The sequence below is a fragment of the Alligator sinensis genome, unplaced genomic scaffold (assembly GCF_000455745.1).
Source record: "Alligator sinensis unplaced genomic scaffold, ASM45574v1 scaffold608_2, whole genome shotgun sequence".
In the NCBI taxonomy this organism is placed as follows: domain Eukaryota; kingdom Metazoa; phylum Chordata; order Crocodylia; family Alligatoridae; genus Alligator; species Alligator sinensis.
In genome coordinates this window covers 101,014-115,619 of record NW_005842527.1, presented here as the reverse complement: position 1 = coordinate 115,619, position 14,606 = coordinate 101,014, and the positions used below count along the sequence as shown (strand labels likewise).

At 45.7% G+C, this 14,606-nt stretch overlaps 1 protein-coding gene across 1 annotated transcript in view; it reads left to right on the top strand.

Annotated features, from left to right (window-relative positions):
• Positions 1 to 1,820: 1,820 nt before the first annotated feature.
• Positions 1,821 to 14,606, top strand: part of LOC102382003 (monofunctional C1-tetrahydrofolate synthase, mitochondrial) — a gene marked incomplete at its 3' end in the record, with an annotated part of 99,030 nt that continues 86,244 nt past the window's right edge. The window contains exons 1-3 of the mRNA XM_025213429.1: positions 1,821 to 1,867; positions 4,148 to 4,198; positions 8,417 to 8,470. Of these exons, the coding sequence (XP_025069214.1) occupies positions 1,838 to 1,867; positions 4,148 to 4,198; positions 8,417 to 8,470 (135 nt within the window). The remainder of the gene's footprint in view (positions 1,868 to 4,147; positions 4,199 to 8,416; positions 8,471 to 14,606) is intronic.

The following is a 14,606-nucleotide window of genomic DNA, read 5'->3' as shown; positions in this document are numbered from 1 at the left end:
AGCGGCCCCTGCTGCCCCGGGCCCCCCGTCCCTGTGCTCGGGTGCCCGGAGCCAGCAGCAGCCCCCCCGGGCGGGACAGCGGGGTACCACATCACTCTTGATGCCCCCGTGTAGCCCCCCATGTCTGCCCTGCTGGGGTTCAGCCAGCCCTTTATACCCGAGCCAAGCAGGGCGGTGATGGGGAGCCCTTGTAGGGGCTCCCAGGGCTGTAAAGAGAGCTCTGCAATGAACTCAAGGTAGAGTTTGGATTATGGTTATAGGGGGTGGTTGGGGTAGGGATGGTCTTGCCCCAGGTTCAGGCAGGGAGGTGGCCTAACTCAGTGGGCCTCCACCTTTTTTGTACCAGGACCCGTTTGTACACGCTGATGGCCGGTCCTGACCCAGTGCTCACTCTTGACCCTCTGCCCCCAGCCCCTCCCCCAAGCAACCCCTCGCGGGCTGCAGCTCTGCCAGCCTGCCAGGGAAAAGCCACCGTGTTCCTCCTTGGAAGGGGAATCCGTTTAGAAAGTTTGTTTGCAACCCTTTCCTACACATGACCCACAGCATTGAGAAATGCTGGCCTAGGCCACCTTTAGGGACCACTTCCAGGCCTGCTTCTGTATGACTGATCCCCTCCTCGAGGGGAAACGGACCCTGTGCTTCTCAGCCTTCGCCCTCGGAGAACTGAGCCAGCGCTTAGTTTGCGCTTGCTTTTTGAGGACAGAAGAATATGAGGGGGATTGGATGCACGGAGGGCAGAGGGCTTTTAAGGCCAGGGATTCCCATTTGGAAATCTCTGGGTTCACCCGAGGCACAGTGTTAGCAGCGCTAGCGTTCTGCACCAATGCTGAAAGGATCTCAAGGCACTGCAGGGGGCTGTGCCACTCGGGTTGAGTTGAGCATCGCTGGTTTGAAGCTGAACTGTGTTCAGTGGTCGTCTTGAGAGACGTAGCAAATACTTCCTCTCTGTTGACAGTGCTGCCTGGAGCAGGGGGCTGGACTAGATGACCTAACTGAAAGGCTTCCTTCCCCTATCCTAAAATGTCAGATGCTTTGTCAGGGGAAAAGATTCCCACTAGGATGCCAACCTGTATTGGCTGTGGGCCTCTGAAAGGGTAAAGGACCGTTCTGGAATAGGAGGAATCTCTGTCCTCCTGCCCTGCCCCTATTTTGTGTCCACTCTGAGGGCATGGATCTACTTTTCTCCTGCAACCTCCAAGGAGGATAAACTAATCCACAAGTCCCTTAGCCTTCATTTCTGCACTGGAGATGTGGGGGTTGTGTTTACCTTTCCAGTCTGTGTCTGCTGCTATTTCTAGACAGGGGCATACGAGAATGGGGAGGGGGGAACTCCCTTCCAAGGTTTCTGGGAAGTTCTGAATAATCCAGCAGTGAAAGCGACCGTAATTTTAACCTGTTCTTGCTATTGCCAGTAATGGAATCGCCTGCGCATGCGAAGAGATATCAGTTCCATTTGCAGTGTTGCCCCCAGCTCCAGCTTCTAGGGCTGAGTTTCTTAATTAGGAGAGTAAGCTGTGCAGAAAAATGGTGATGTTTCCTGCTGTTTGCTGAGAAGTGGACTTTTCAAGCCTTGTTGTAGAAGAACAGTAGATTGGCAAACTATAAAGACTGGGTCAATGATAAAAAAACAGTTATAAATTGAAGGTATTTTGATGGGCTTATTCCATGCTAAATCATATGGACACTAATACTGAAACAGTCTGGAAAACTAATGCCAAAAGGTTATAGAGCAAAAAGGATATGTTTAAGAAAAATTGACGCTGTATTACTTTTATCTTGCAGTGAAATCATTCAGAGTTCAAAGAAAGTCTTGGCCTCCTTGAAGAGAGAACACCCTATGCTTAAGCCAACGCTTGCAATTTTACAGGTAAAGTGTGTGTGTTGTATTTAATTAAAGGATTGCTTTTTGGTACTTCCTTTTTGAAACTTAAAAATGTAGAAAATTTGTTTTGGACAAGAATCAAATCTTGCATTTGTGTTATAAGGAGGGAAGCAAACAGTGTTTAATTAGCATTCATAGTGATGTTTTCTAAGTCAGTGTAACGTTAAATGTCAAATTATATCTAATAGTAAGTGCTTTATAAGCACACAGTATTGCCGATACTTTTTTAAATGCAGAAGAATGGTCTAATGTTTAAACATCTCTGTGGATGGTCAACAGCAGATTTTGTTGCCAAGCCATAAAGACCCTTTTCACCTGTTTGAAATGCATAAGCATACTGCTTAGATTATGTCTATTTTTGTAGAAAGTCATATGAGATCTTTCTTTGGGTTTCTCATGTAACCACCTTTCACTGTCCGGGCGTAGCCACCTTTGTTGTCTTGTTCATAATTGGCTTGGACTTCTAGACAAGCAAGACCTCTAGTGCCTGTACTCTGTGGCTGCCTGTAAGGGAAACCACGAAGTCTACGTACGCTGAAGTTTGTCTTCTGACTGGCTTCAGTCATTTTTTTATCAGAACCTTGAACCTGAACTTGATTCAAGATGCTTTTAAATTAGTAGAAGTAAGGGAAAAACAATAAAGCTACTGTACCGTTTTGAGAGAGAGAGAGAACCTCTCAGGACTTATTCATTTCCCTGTTATTTTCTGCTTTCATTTTGAGTGCAATGATTTTATTAAAAAAAACCCCAACAACAACAAACCAGTAACAGTTGATTGGCTAAAATCATTTTTTTGTTTAATTTTGTGATCAAAGTTAAAGTTCAGTACAGATTTCTTGGGAATCGTAAATACTGCTTTCATTTGAAGTTTCTAATCTGTGAGAATGATTGAAAAATCTCCTGGAATTCAGATATAGATAAGATGGCAAAGCTCTGTTCTTTATTCAAATGCAAATAGTTACAGAGGCTGGATCACTAGGATAACTGGCATTTGTTTTGTATCTGCTCCAGATGAGGAACAGCAAAATGCTGTTGTAAAGATAACTTTCTGGTGGTGTTTGTGAAGACCCAAAGACTTTAGTCTTTAAAAAACAACAGATTACCTCAGGAGCTACCTGCCCCCCCCTCGGTGCTGATTAGCAGAGGACCGTGCTGCTCTCTCCTGAACAGCAGGAAAGCTAAAAACAGTTTTAAACATGACACCATTTTTGGCTCCAAGCTAGTCAGCAGTAAACAGCAGGGCCATGCGAGACCCCTCAGCCAGTCAGGAGCAGGAGGCAAAAACGATGCCATATTTAAAACCGCAGTTTTTGCCTCTCTGCTGGAGTGAGCCGCAAGCAGGGCCTCTCCACCAATCAGCGGAGAGTGGGGGTGGGCACGGGGGAACCTGCAAGATTAAAGAAGCCATAGTGCCACCCCACTTCTGCTATGATTTCAGTAGGTCTCTAGTAATGTGACCTGTGGGGCCCTCCACAGGTCTGGAAATGTAACTGTGTGATGAGCAGTGGCAACATTAATTGCTATGGCTGCAGGAACCGTGGCAATATCCGGATCCATGGGAAGCTCTGTGGGCTGGAGCTAGAGTGTAGAGCTGCATTATCTGGCCCATAGGACTGAAAATTTGGTAGTGACAGACAGCTACTCCAGCAACAGATGCCGTTGCTGCCAAATTCTAGCCCCAGTGGCTGGGATGACTTGACTCCATGCTCTGGTTTGGCACATGGACCATCCCTGCATCACTCATTCCAGCCCTGCAGCGCCAGTTGAGGCCAGATGCGTTGGGGCCCACTGGTCTACATCACAAAGCCCATCATAATATTTGACAGTAGTTTGCACCTGTATTAGTAGTTGCATTAGAGGTAAAACATAAATTTATGACACTTTGAAACAGAGTAGCATATGTTTCTGTTGTCATTGCCTATGCTTTTTGTATTCTATGGAAGCAGAGAGAACTGTAGCAGCAAGTATTACCAGACTGGTGTCTTTCTTAAATACTAAACAAGTTCACTTCACTGCTTGTTTACTCTTAATTTATCTGTAAGAACTGGGCAAAGATTAAACATGTTTGAATACGTCAAACCAAGATAAATTTCCCACAGTGATTTCCTGTTAGTTTCTTATAAATATTGTTGCTTTAACCTCCTTTCACTGTTAACAGTGATAGATTTATTTTGCAGAGCTAGGTTTCAGTGTGTACATAATAGGCATAAAATTCCCTTAAATGCTAAATATTCTTTTTTGGGTTTGTTCTCTTTTTCCCTGAAGGCAGGAAGTTATGATTTGGTGCAAGAGATGAACAAGAAGTTGGCTGAAGAGGTAAGTGTCACAAACCCATTGGCGGAAGACCCCCCGAAGCCTCAAGGTGTTCTCCCAGGTCCTGATGTACCCCTCTTATGTAATTGAAGGCTGCCACCAAGTCCCCCCTGAGCCTTCTCTTCTTCATACTGAAGAGTCCCAAGTCCCTCAGCCTCTCCTCGTACGGCCTTCCCTCCAGGCCTTTGATCATACGGGTGGCTCTCCTCTGGACTCTCTCAAGCTTCTCCACATTCTTCCTGAAGTGGGGGGCCCAATACTGGACGCAGTACTCCAGCTGTGGTCTCGCCACAGCCGAGTAAAGCAGGAGGATGACTTCCCTGGTTTTGCTTGAGACTCATCAGTGGATGCATGCCGGAGTTTGGTTAGCTTTGCCAGCCACAGCATTACATTGGTGCCTCATATTCATCTTGTGGTCTATCAAAACGCCCAGCTCCCTTTCAGTTGTGGTGCTAGTGAGTGTAGCAGTGCCGAGCTTGTAAGTATGCTAGGGTTTCTTCCTTCCAAGGTGCAGCACCTTGCACTTTTCTGAATTGAAGACCATCAGGTTTTGGTCAGCCCACCTTGAGAGTGTGTCCAAGTCGGCCTGTATCCTCAGCCCATCCTAAGGTGTGACTGCCCTCCCCCATAATTTGGTATAGTCTGTGAACTTTGCCAGTTCACATCTGACTCCCGAATCCAGATCATTGATGAAGATGTTAAAGAGTACTGGCCCAAGTACAGAGCCCTGAGGGACTCCAGTGGTAACCCTGCGCCACGCCACCTTGAGAGTGTGTCCAAGTCGGCCTGTATCCTCAGCCCATCCTAAGGTGTGACTGCCCTCCCCCATAATTTGGTATAGTCTGTGAACTTTGCCAGTTCACATCTGACTCCCGAATCCAGATCATTGATGAAGATGTTAAAGAGTACTGGCCCAAGTACAGAGCCCTGAGGGACTCCAGTGGTAACCCTGCGCCACGTTGATTTCCTCCCTTCAACTAGTACTCTTTGGGTTCAACCCTGTAGCCAGTTGCTTAGCCATTGGACTGTATGATGATCAAGGCCACAGTTCCCTAGCTTAACCATGAGGACATCATGGGGATCTAGGTCAGAGGCCTTCTTGAAGTCCAGATATATGACGTTCACATCATCTCCCTTGTCCAGGGCACATGTTACCTGGTCATAGAAGGAGATGAGGTTGGTCAGGCAAGACCTGCCAGTCACAAAGCCATGTTGGCTGGCCTTCCGGTAGTCTTTTTTTTTTCTACTTCCCACGTATCTGAAGAAGGACTTTTTGTTGTCCTTGATCCCTGTAGCTAGCCTAAGTTTGGTTTGTGCCTTGGCTTTTCTTGACCACTCTTTGCAGGTGTGGGTGAGTGCAGATTAATGCTCATTGGTAATGCTTCCTGTTTTCCATCTGGTATAGGCTACTTTTTTGAGCTTAATGAGGTCCAAGAGTTCCTTATTCAACCATGGGGGCTTCCTTGCCTGTTGATTGCATTTCTTGCGAGATGGGATATCTTTGCCCTGTGCTTCAAGGATTGTGTTTTTGAGTGATGACCGTTCCTCGTATACTCCCTTTTCAGGCAGGGGTATGGCTTCTGATTGCCTGACTGACCAATTCTCTCAGTTTGCAGAAGTCAGCCTTCCCAAAGTTAAGGACTTCTGTTTTATTGAGGGGTTTGCCTGCTCTTCAGTGAACTAAGGAGAGGGTCAGCCTTGAATATCATCTTCCCAGAAGTTACTCCTCCTGCAGTCAACCAACAAGGAGACAGACAACAAAGGCTGCTTACAAACATTTAAAAAAATAAAAATGGGGATTTACTTTAGACTTCGCGTGCCCCCTTGCTGAGCCCAGTACATGCCCAGAAGAGGCATCATGTTAGTTGGACCCGGCTTGCCCAATGTCTGTATAGAATGGGCATTTTTGTCTACTAGCTGATTGAATCAACTATTAGATAAAAGCACCAAAAAGCCCTGCCAAAGTGCCTGAACTATACAGATGCTATGAGGCAGGGTCGAGCTAATGTGCTGCTTCTTCCAGTAAAGTACTTTTTTTTGTTTGGTTTTTTTTAATGTCTGAAAGCAGCCAAAATAATTTATTATAAAAACAGAACAAGCATAAGAAAACAGCAACTATATGTTGAGATACAGACAGAGATACAAGATGAATGCAACAAAACATCAGAATATTGACCCTACGCTTGAAATCTAAAGATTCAGTCCTTAGCCAGTTCCAAAGATCTAAATGCTGACTCTGCCTGTCATGGCCCCCTGAATTCCTCTCTCTGTTTGTCTTGAGCCACCTTCAGTAAAACAGCAGAGCCCCTTTCTTGTATCTGGGAAGACTAAAGACCCAGCCATGCTTTCCAGGCAGGCTTAAGTACAGTACTAGACTGCAGTCTTGCATCCTCTGTAAATGTGTAGATTCATTAATCTGGATTCATCTCCTGTATGATAGTTTGACTAGCTAGGTATCAGGCCTCTTTTAAAATGCAGATATCCCCTGCTTTGCCCTGTCTTCCAAATCAGAGCCCAGGCCTGGGCCCATGGTTCTGCTTTGGCTCTTTATATTATGGAGTCTCCTAGGGTTTTTCAAGTGCCCCAGGGATTGGTCCTGGGGATGGTTTTGTTTAATATCTTTATCAGTGACCTGGAAGATGGGGTGGAGTGTACCCTCAGCAAGTTTGTGGATGACACTAAGCTGGGGGCAGTAGTAGATATACTGGAGGATAGGGCTAGGATTCAGAGAGAGAGAGACCTATTCAAACTGGAGGATTGGACCAAACAACGTTCTATGAAGTTCAGTTAGAAGTGCAAAGTCCTGCAGTTAGGATGGAACATTTCCATGCACTGGTACAGGCCGTGGACCCAACTGGCTAAGCAGCAGCTCCGCAGAAAAGGACCTGGGGGTTACAGTGGACAGTAAGCTGAATATGACCCAACAATTTGTGAAGAAGACTAATGGCATACTGGGCTGCATTACTAGGAGCATTGCCAGCAGATCAAGAGAAGTGATTCTTCCCCTCTGTTCAGCACTGCTGAGGCCACATCTGGGGTACTGTGTCCAGTTTGGGGCCCCCCACTAGGGAAAGGATGTGGACAAATTGAGTCCAATGGAGGGCAACAAAAATGGCTAGAGGTGTGGGGCACATGACTTCTGAGGAGAGGCTGAGGGAACTAGACTTCTTTAATCTGGAGAATAGAGAACTGAGAGAGGATTTAATAACTGCCTGCAGCTCCTTGAAGGGGGGTTCCAAAGAGGATGAAGCTAGACTGTTCTCAGCGGTGGCAGATGACAACAAGCAGCAAGGATTTCAAGTTGCAGCAAGGAAAGTTTAAGTTGGATATTAGGATACCCTTTCTCACCACCGGGGTGGAACAGGCTACTCAGAAAGGAAATCTCCATCCTCGGAGGTTTTTAAACCCTAGGTAGGCAAAGCCTTGGCTGGGATAATCTAGTTGGGGATGGTCCTACTTTGAGCACAGTGTTGGACTAGATCAGCATTTCTCAACCCGTGGGTGGCGACCCAAAAGTGGGTCACAAGAATATATGAAAGAGTCACGAACAAACTTTAAAAATGGATCAACAAACTTTAAAAATGAATACTCCTTTAAAGGGGAAAAACTTGGGAAATGGTTTGGGAATGTCAGAATTCCAGCCTGCAAGAGGGCTTGGGGGCCCTCTATGCCCCACACATACCACCCCCTGCCCTATTGAGGCAGATCAGGAGTGAGGGGCACTGGGTCAGGACTGGCCACCGATGTTTACAAATGGGTCCTGGTATAAAATGGGTCCTGATACAAAAAAGGTTGAGAACCACTGGACTAGATGACCTCCTGAGGTTCATTCCATCCCAAATGTTCTCTGATTCCATTTCATTGTCTGGCGAGACTCAGGCTTACATAAACCAAGTCAAATGCTAATTCTTAGCCATTGACTCTAAATGTGAACAATTGTGGGCTGTTCAAGTTAAGCATACCTTACATTTATATAAATTGCTATAATATATACAGAGAGGAGAACAATAGAAAACACAGTTTCGCACTAGCTACAATTAGAGGCCAAACACCCAAGTAGTAAGCCTAATTTGGTAGAATATCCATACATGCCATGTAATGAATCCCCAACTTAATTATGTCTTGGGTTACTTCAGAGACAGTGAGATTTAGGGGGTGATTACTTTTAATTGTGAGTTGTTTGACCATGTTAGTATTTATAGAATTTCCTTCTTTTGGCAGATTGGTCTACACATTATCCACATTTGGCTCCCTGAAGACAGCAGTGAAGATGAGGTAACTATAGCATCCTGGGAATCTTCTTCATGCTTTGACCCTAAAATCAAATGGGTACTTTCAAAATGCGTATTTCTTGCTAACATCCCTCCCCACCATACTTGTTAAACTCAAACAGAGTTAGGTAAATGCTAGGGTTGTGCAAAGCTTTGGTCCCGGATTCGATTTGGCCCAATTAAGTGGCCAAATCTCAGAATCTGAATCAAATCAGGAGACCCTTTAATCTCTCTGAATTGAATCAGAACCCTCTGAATTGATTCAGAGAGATTCGGAAATTTGGACATAAACACAGCTTTAAATGTTTTTTCTACATACCTCAAGGTAGTAGGCGGCTTATGAATGCTGAGATGCTGGGGCAGATGGAGCGTCCCATATGAGTGCAGGGGGCTTCCCAGCACGCTTGGTATTAGACCCGGAAGTTGACCAGAAGCATTTCTGGTCCATTTCCAGGTCCACCAGGGAGTGCTCAGGGCCCACTCCCCTTCCCCCGGCTTGGCAACTGGTGCCTCCTAAGTCTGGGGAGCAACCAGTGTTCCCCTGCAGTTGATCGCCAAGCTGGAGGAATGCAGGGGGCCCCCCTGCGTGCTGTCCGGCAGACCTGGAAGTGGACCAGAAGTACCACCAAGCACGTAGGGGACCCCTCACACTTCTGTGGGACTCTCTATCCACCCACCATCGCAGTGTTCACAAGCCGTACCTGATACCTCGAGGTACGTAGAAAAAACATTTAAAGCTGTGTCTATGGCCAAATCGCTGATTCTCTGAATCAGATTTGGATTCAGCCAAATCGAATCAGGAACAGTGATCTGAATCAACAAATCAAATCACTGTCCCCGATTTGGGCCGATTCTGAATTGAATACGGTCTGTTTCACACCCCCCTAGTAAATACCATGCCCATTTTGAAAAGAAGAATCAAGATACAGAGGGAGTAAATGAATTGCTAGGTCTCGCAGGAAGTCTGCATGACCTAAAAACAGAACTTGAATCTCCTGATCCCAGTTCAGTGCCTTAACCCGAAGAGCCTGTCATGGTACAGTGACCAATGGTCCACTGGGGCATAATTTCCCAAGATTTCATGTATGGATCTCTACTTGGATTTGGTAGAGAATCTATCCCTGGGAGCCTTACTTTTCATATCCTGTATCTTGCAGCTGCTGTTTACCCTGTGATCTCAAAAATTCAAATATATTCCTTGCTCTTCAAACCAGGTTTTAGTCGGGAGAACTGCTAAGCTTGATTATATAATGTCTTTTGGAATCATTTTAATTATTTCTTCATATAGGCTGTTTATCTTTGGTTATTGTGTCATTTTTTAAATTTAAGAGGAGGAGGAAGAAATTTCCTTTTGGTACTACCAGTATTTGTGAGGGGACAGTTTCTTATGTTCTTATGTTAGCATTAAGGTTGGACTGATGCTGTAGCTGTGATGATCCTGGAAATATACAAGAACCAAGGAATTTTTGGTGATATCTTTTATTAGATCAACTGTGTAGTTGGGAGAGATGTTAGGGGAATCTGTGCTAGAAAACTTGATTTTCTGGCACAAGTTGCTTGTCTAACATGTCTTCCAGCTATACAGTTGATCCAATCAAAGATATTACCAAAAAGTCCTTACCTTGCTTTGGTTATCCAGTTACAAGACAGTAATACTGAACTAAGGTAATTATGCATTAAATATAGAAAACCATATATATGTGATTTGAGTGGGCCAGTTGCAATCTAAAAATAGCAAGGGGATTCAAATTTAAGGGTGCCACTATGCCCTCAGCTTGTCATCTTGCGCTTTGGAAGTTCAGATTGTACAGTATGTATAGTAATTTGTTCCTCCAGACCCTTCCATTGTATTGTATACTTGCAAAGAATTGTGCAAAAATATGTTTCATAATGTGTTCATATCTTGTGATTGTATTTATTTCAAATTGTATTATAGTTGAATCTAGTAAAGTCGCAAGAAAAATTTCCAAACGTATTCTGGTGAACTGCCAAGTCTTGGGTAGGCAGATCTGCTTCAGCAAAGATTTATGTACTTTAACTTTGCAGTTGCTATAAATTTGTAATTCAGTATTTACCAATTTAAGAAAACCAAGCCTTCCAAAAAACAAGCAAGATTTGCTTTATGGTTTTTATAATGAGAGGGAAATTTATCTGTGAATAACACTCATGCAAAATAGGTCAAATGTCCTGAATATGGAATTGTAGCTCTGTCATCTTAAACACTCTCCTTGATTAGCAACTGAATGAAATACAGTGGTAAAAAGCAGTGGTGCCGTTTCAGCTTTTAATGAACATGAGAGAAGTTATTTTGAGACTCCAATTTTTTCTTATTGGGACAAGTTTATTTTTGTGGTGTACTTGAACACGTGATCTCTATTTGCTTGCTCATTATAGTTACATTTTGTGTAGTGCCCACAACTTTGGGAGCAACCCCAAACATAACCCCCCCAAACCTCCCCAAAACTCTATCCAAACGCATTTTAATAGAAATTAAGGAGGAGTTTTATTACAGCCACATTGTTGTCTGGTGGCCTTGTTTATAAAAAAATCATTGAAATAAATTTTTATATGTTGGGAAAAGCAAATTGGGTGTGAGAACCTAGGAGCCTCTCACCCATTCATACAAGTTCTGTTAGTGTGCCAGTTTTGTGTGCTATTTAGAAACTGTCCTCTGATTTAACACAAGCCTTTCACCTTCTGGGGCACATCCAGATGTGCGTGCATGTGCAGTTTGTGGTGCCAAAGTTCATTCTAGAATGAAAGTTAAACTTACTCACTTTGTAGTATATTTCTTTGCATTTCTTTGAAATGCCTTAATCTGAGTTCACAAGAAGAGGAAGTGTGTATTAATTAACAATTCTGAAAAATCCCAAAAAGTTTTTCCTTTTTTTTTTCCCCCAGTGGTTTTACTAAACATTTTTTTGTTTTGGAAAGCAAACTCAGAGCCTTCAAAATATATTTTAAAAATTAGTTTCAATGTTCTCAATGTGCAGTAGTTATTTCTGAAAAAGAAAATCAGTCAGGATTGCTAGCGTTTAAAAAGAAAATGCAGAAATCTTTGCCTTGTTATCGTTCTCTAAGTTCTTTTTTGTTGTAATGCAATTATATTCATGTTGTACATGGGTGTAGTTTGGATGCTGTCCCAAACAAAGTTTCTTTAAACTGTAATTTTACTTCTACATGGTGTATTGGAGAGCCACAGGCTCTCTGTTACTTTAAGATAAAGTCAGCCCAGCTAGAGAGCACTGCAGGGCAGGCAGCTGCCAGTTCTCAGGGCAGTAGTGCAAATGAGGCAGTTAGCAGACACCTGTAAGCGGTCAGCTGACAGATGTAGGCAAGGCCCTGGGAGCATGTAAGCCCAAGGTTGGGGCAGGCAGGGGAGTCCCTCCCTGGTAGCTGCCAGGGGAAGGAGCTCCTGCCCAGGAGAGCCACGCAGGGTCGCTTGACTGTCTGCTTTGCTTCCTACAGAACTAGTGAGGCCCCGGGACTTCACAAGGTACCCCGGCAGGGAGGCACACTATACTAGGGGTAAAGCTTTGCCCTCTTAAAGGGGCAGAGTGCTGTTTGCATTGTTGTTATTATGCTGTATAGCCCAGGGGCTTGTGCTTATGTTTATACTGGAGGTTCGGGGTGGGGTTGTAAGGGGTGGTTAAGGAGGTCCCATTAGTGCCTGAGTGACACCCAATAGCCTTGAGCCCTACCATGGGCAGGCTCAAGGCTCAATTAGTTACTGAGCCCGGAGTGGGCAGAGTGCCTGGCAGCAGTGAGACTGGAGCCCAGTGCCAGAGGGGTGCAGATACACGCAGACCTGGGCCCTGGCAGACAGGGGCCCAGTGACCTGAAAGGACAAGCACAGGCCGGTGCCTCAGAGCCAGGTCTGATTCAGTGGGCCCAGGTTAGAAGATCTTGCAAGAGTAATAGGGTGGAGGCTGAAAAGGCTGAAGCCCTGATAGAGGGAATGCCAGTACAGTAACACTCACTAGGCATGGGGCAAGGTGTAGGGATGGATTTGGAGCCACACAATTAGCCCTTAAGGCTCTGGGTGCCTTGCCAGGCACAGGGACTGCAGAGGCTCTGCAAGGGGCCTGGGACTACAGAAGTCCAGTGAAGGGCTGAGGATCAATGAGGACTAGTAGGGTACTGGGGACCCTAGTGGGGATCAGTAGACCTGGTTCTACATGGGTAGGTTTCCAATTTCCAATTTATCATTATTCCATCAAGGTGTCGAAGGCGATACAGGAAGGTGCTATAGGTGTGGAGTGGGGAATGGTCATGGAGCTACCAGGGAGTGTCACGGCCACCTGTGGGACCCCAACGTGCTACACATGGGGCCTCTGGAACCAGTATCATATCAGGCTTTTGTTAATACTCTGCATAGCAAGAGACAAAATTTTCTTAATTTTGAAATCCCAATACAGAAAGAATGTTACATGATGAGTACTATATGATATCTCATTGCTGACGTTACAGAATACTTACAAAAAATCATAGTGGTTTAAAGCATTAGGCCTACTGAAGCAACTGAAGATTTAAGTAGTACAAGTTAAGTTATCCCACATTTATATAGAATTACACCGGGGAGAGGTGGTAAAAGGTAGCCACCAACTAATCCTAGAAATACATTGGATGCTTTGTTAATTAGACTACATGGGATCTTTCACCACACAAGTAATATTTAAGATCTGTGCTATTTGTAGGCCTTTATCATTTCTGTGACATGTTTTGTAGTAATTTGGGAATGCAAAATTTGGAGACTTTTCTTATGAAAACTCATCTGTTACTACAAAAGTTTATATAAGAGAAGTTTTTGTTTTGGGTTTTGGTTTTTTGGTCTGGGATACAGTTTTCAATTTTTTTTTTCTTTAAAACCACACGATAGATAGGAAAATCACAAGTTATCCGGAGCTATTTGAATACACCTAAATGTAGTTTTGGTGGTGTTCAACCTGATCTGGCCCACAGAGCCTTGTCATCCAGCCTGTGAGACACACCAAGGCTAGGGACAGACATTCAAAAAACCCAAGCCTGAATTGATTCAATCTTTGCAGGTTAGTCTAACCTGCAGAGAGTGAATCAGTTTCCAAGTGGGTTTCCCTTTATATTCAGGAAATGCAGGCACGTGTCTGCAGTGGCTCAAGCCGGAAGTCCAGGGCTGCTAGAGCATGCCCTCCCTTCCACAGTGGCTCCCTGACAGCGGGAGCAATCCCAGCACACAGGGCTGCCCAGCTCTGGAGGGGAACTCTTCCCCCTCCTCACTGTCATGGTGCTGGGAGGGAGGCTCTGTTTGGAGCTGGGGGAGGGGCACTTCTTTCTCCTCCTCTGCCCTGTAGTGAGGTGGGGAGGGGGGCTCTGTGAGGCTGCCCAGCCCCAGAGGGGGACTCTTCCCTGCCACTCGTCCCCCCTGGCAGGGAGAGGCTCTATTCCATGCTGGGGGGAACTCTTCCCTCTCCTTCTCTTCCTCCTCCTCCCCCCCCCCAGAGGGGCAGTGGTAGCGCGGAGCTCAGCTGGGTGGGGTATGGGTGTGAGGGTGGGGGGTATAGTGACCCCCCACACACTCCCTCCATGGCATGCAGGTCCCGCTGCCTGGCAGCAGAAGCAGCCAGGGAGGTCAGGGTACTCGTGCCTGGCACAGGTGTGGCTCCAGCTAGCGCTGCACAGCAGGAAGGAGTAGAGCCGGCCCCATTGCCGGGGTTCTGCTCCCCCTGCCTGCAGCTCCAGCACTGGCAGCAAGGGAAGCCCCACATTGGAGCCTGCTGCTTCCCCTGCTCCCTGCTGTGCAGGTCTTCGCACTCTGTTGGGAGTGGAAGAAGCCCCTCCCCTTGCTCTTCTGCACGGAGTCCAGTGCGGGGCTCTCCCTCTGCGAGTGCGGAACTGCAGGTGCAGCGCAGAGCCCCTGTGATAGAGGCAACCGGTGCTGCGCTGGGGGCAAGGAGTGCAGCCCTGTGCAGCCTGCTTGGCTGCTTCTATCCCCAGGGCTCCTGTGAATGTCTGCTGTACCATGTTATAGTAGACAAGATAAACTCTTACTATATGGTAGGTTCTTTATAGAATGAGTAAGAGTGGTCTCTGCCCCAGAGAGTTTATAAGCTTAGCTTTGGACATAGTATAGGAAATGAATGAGAAACTATAGGGAGGTATAA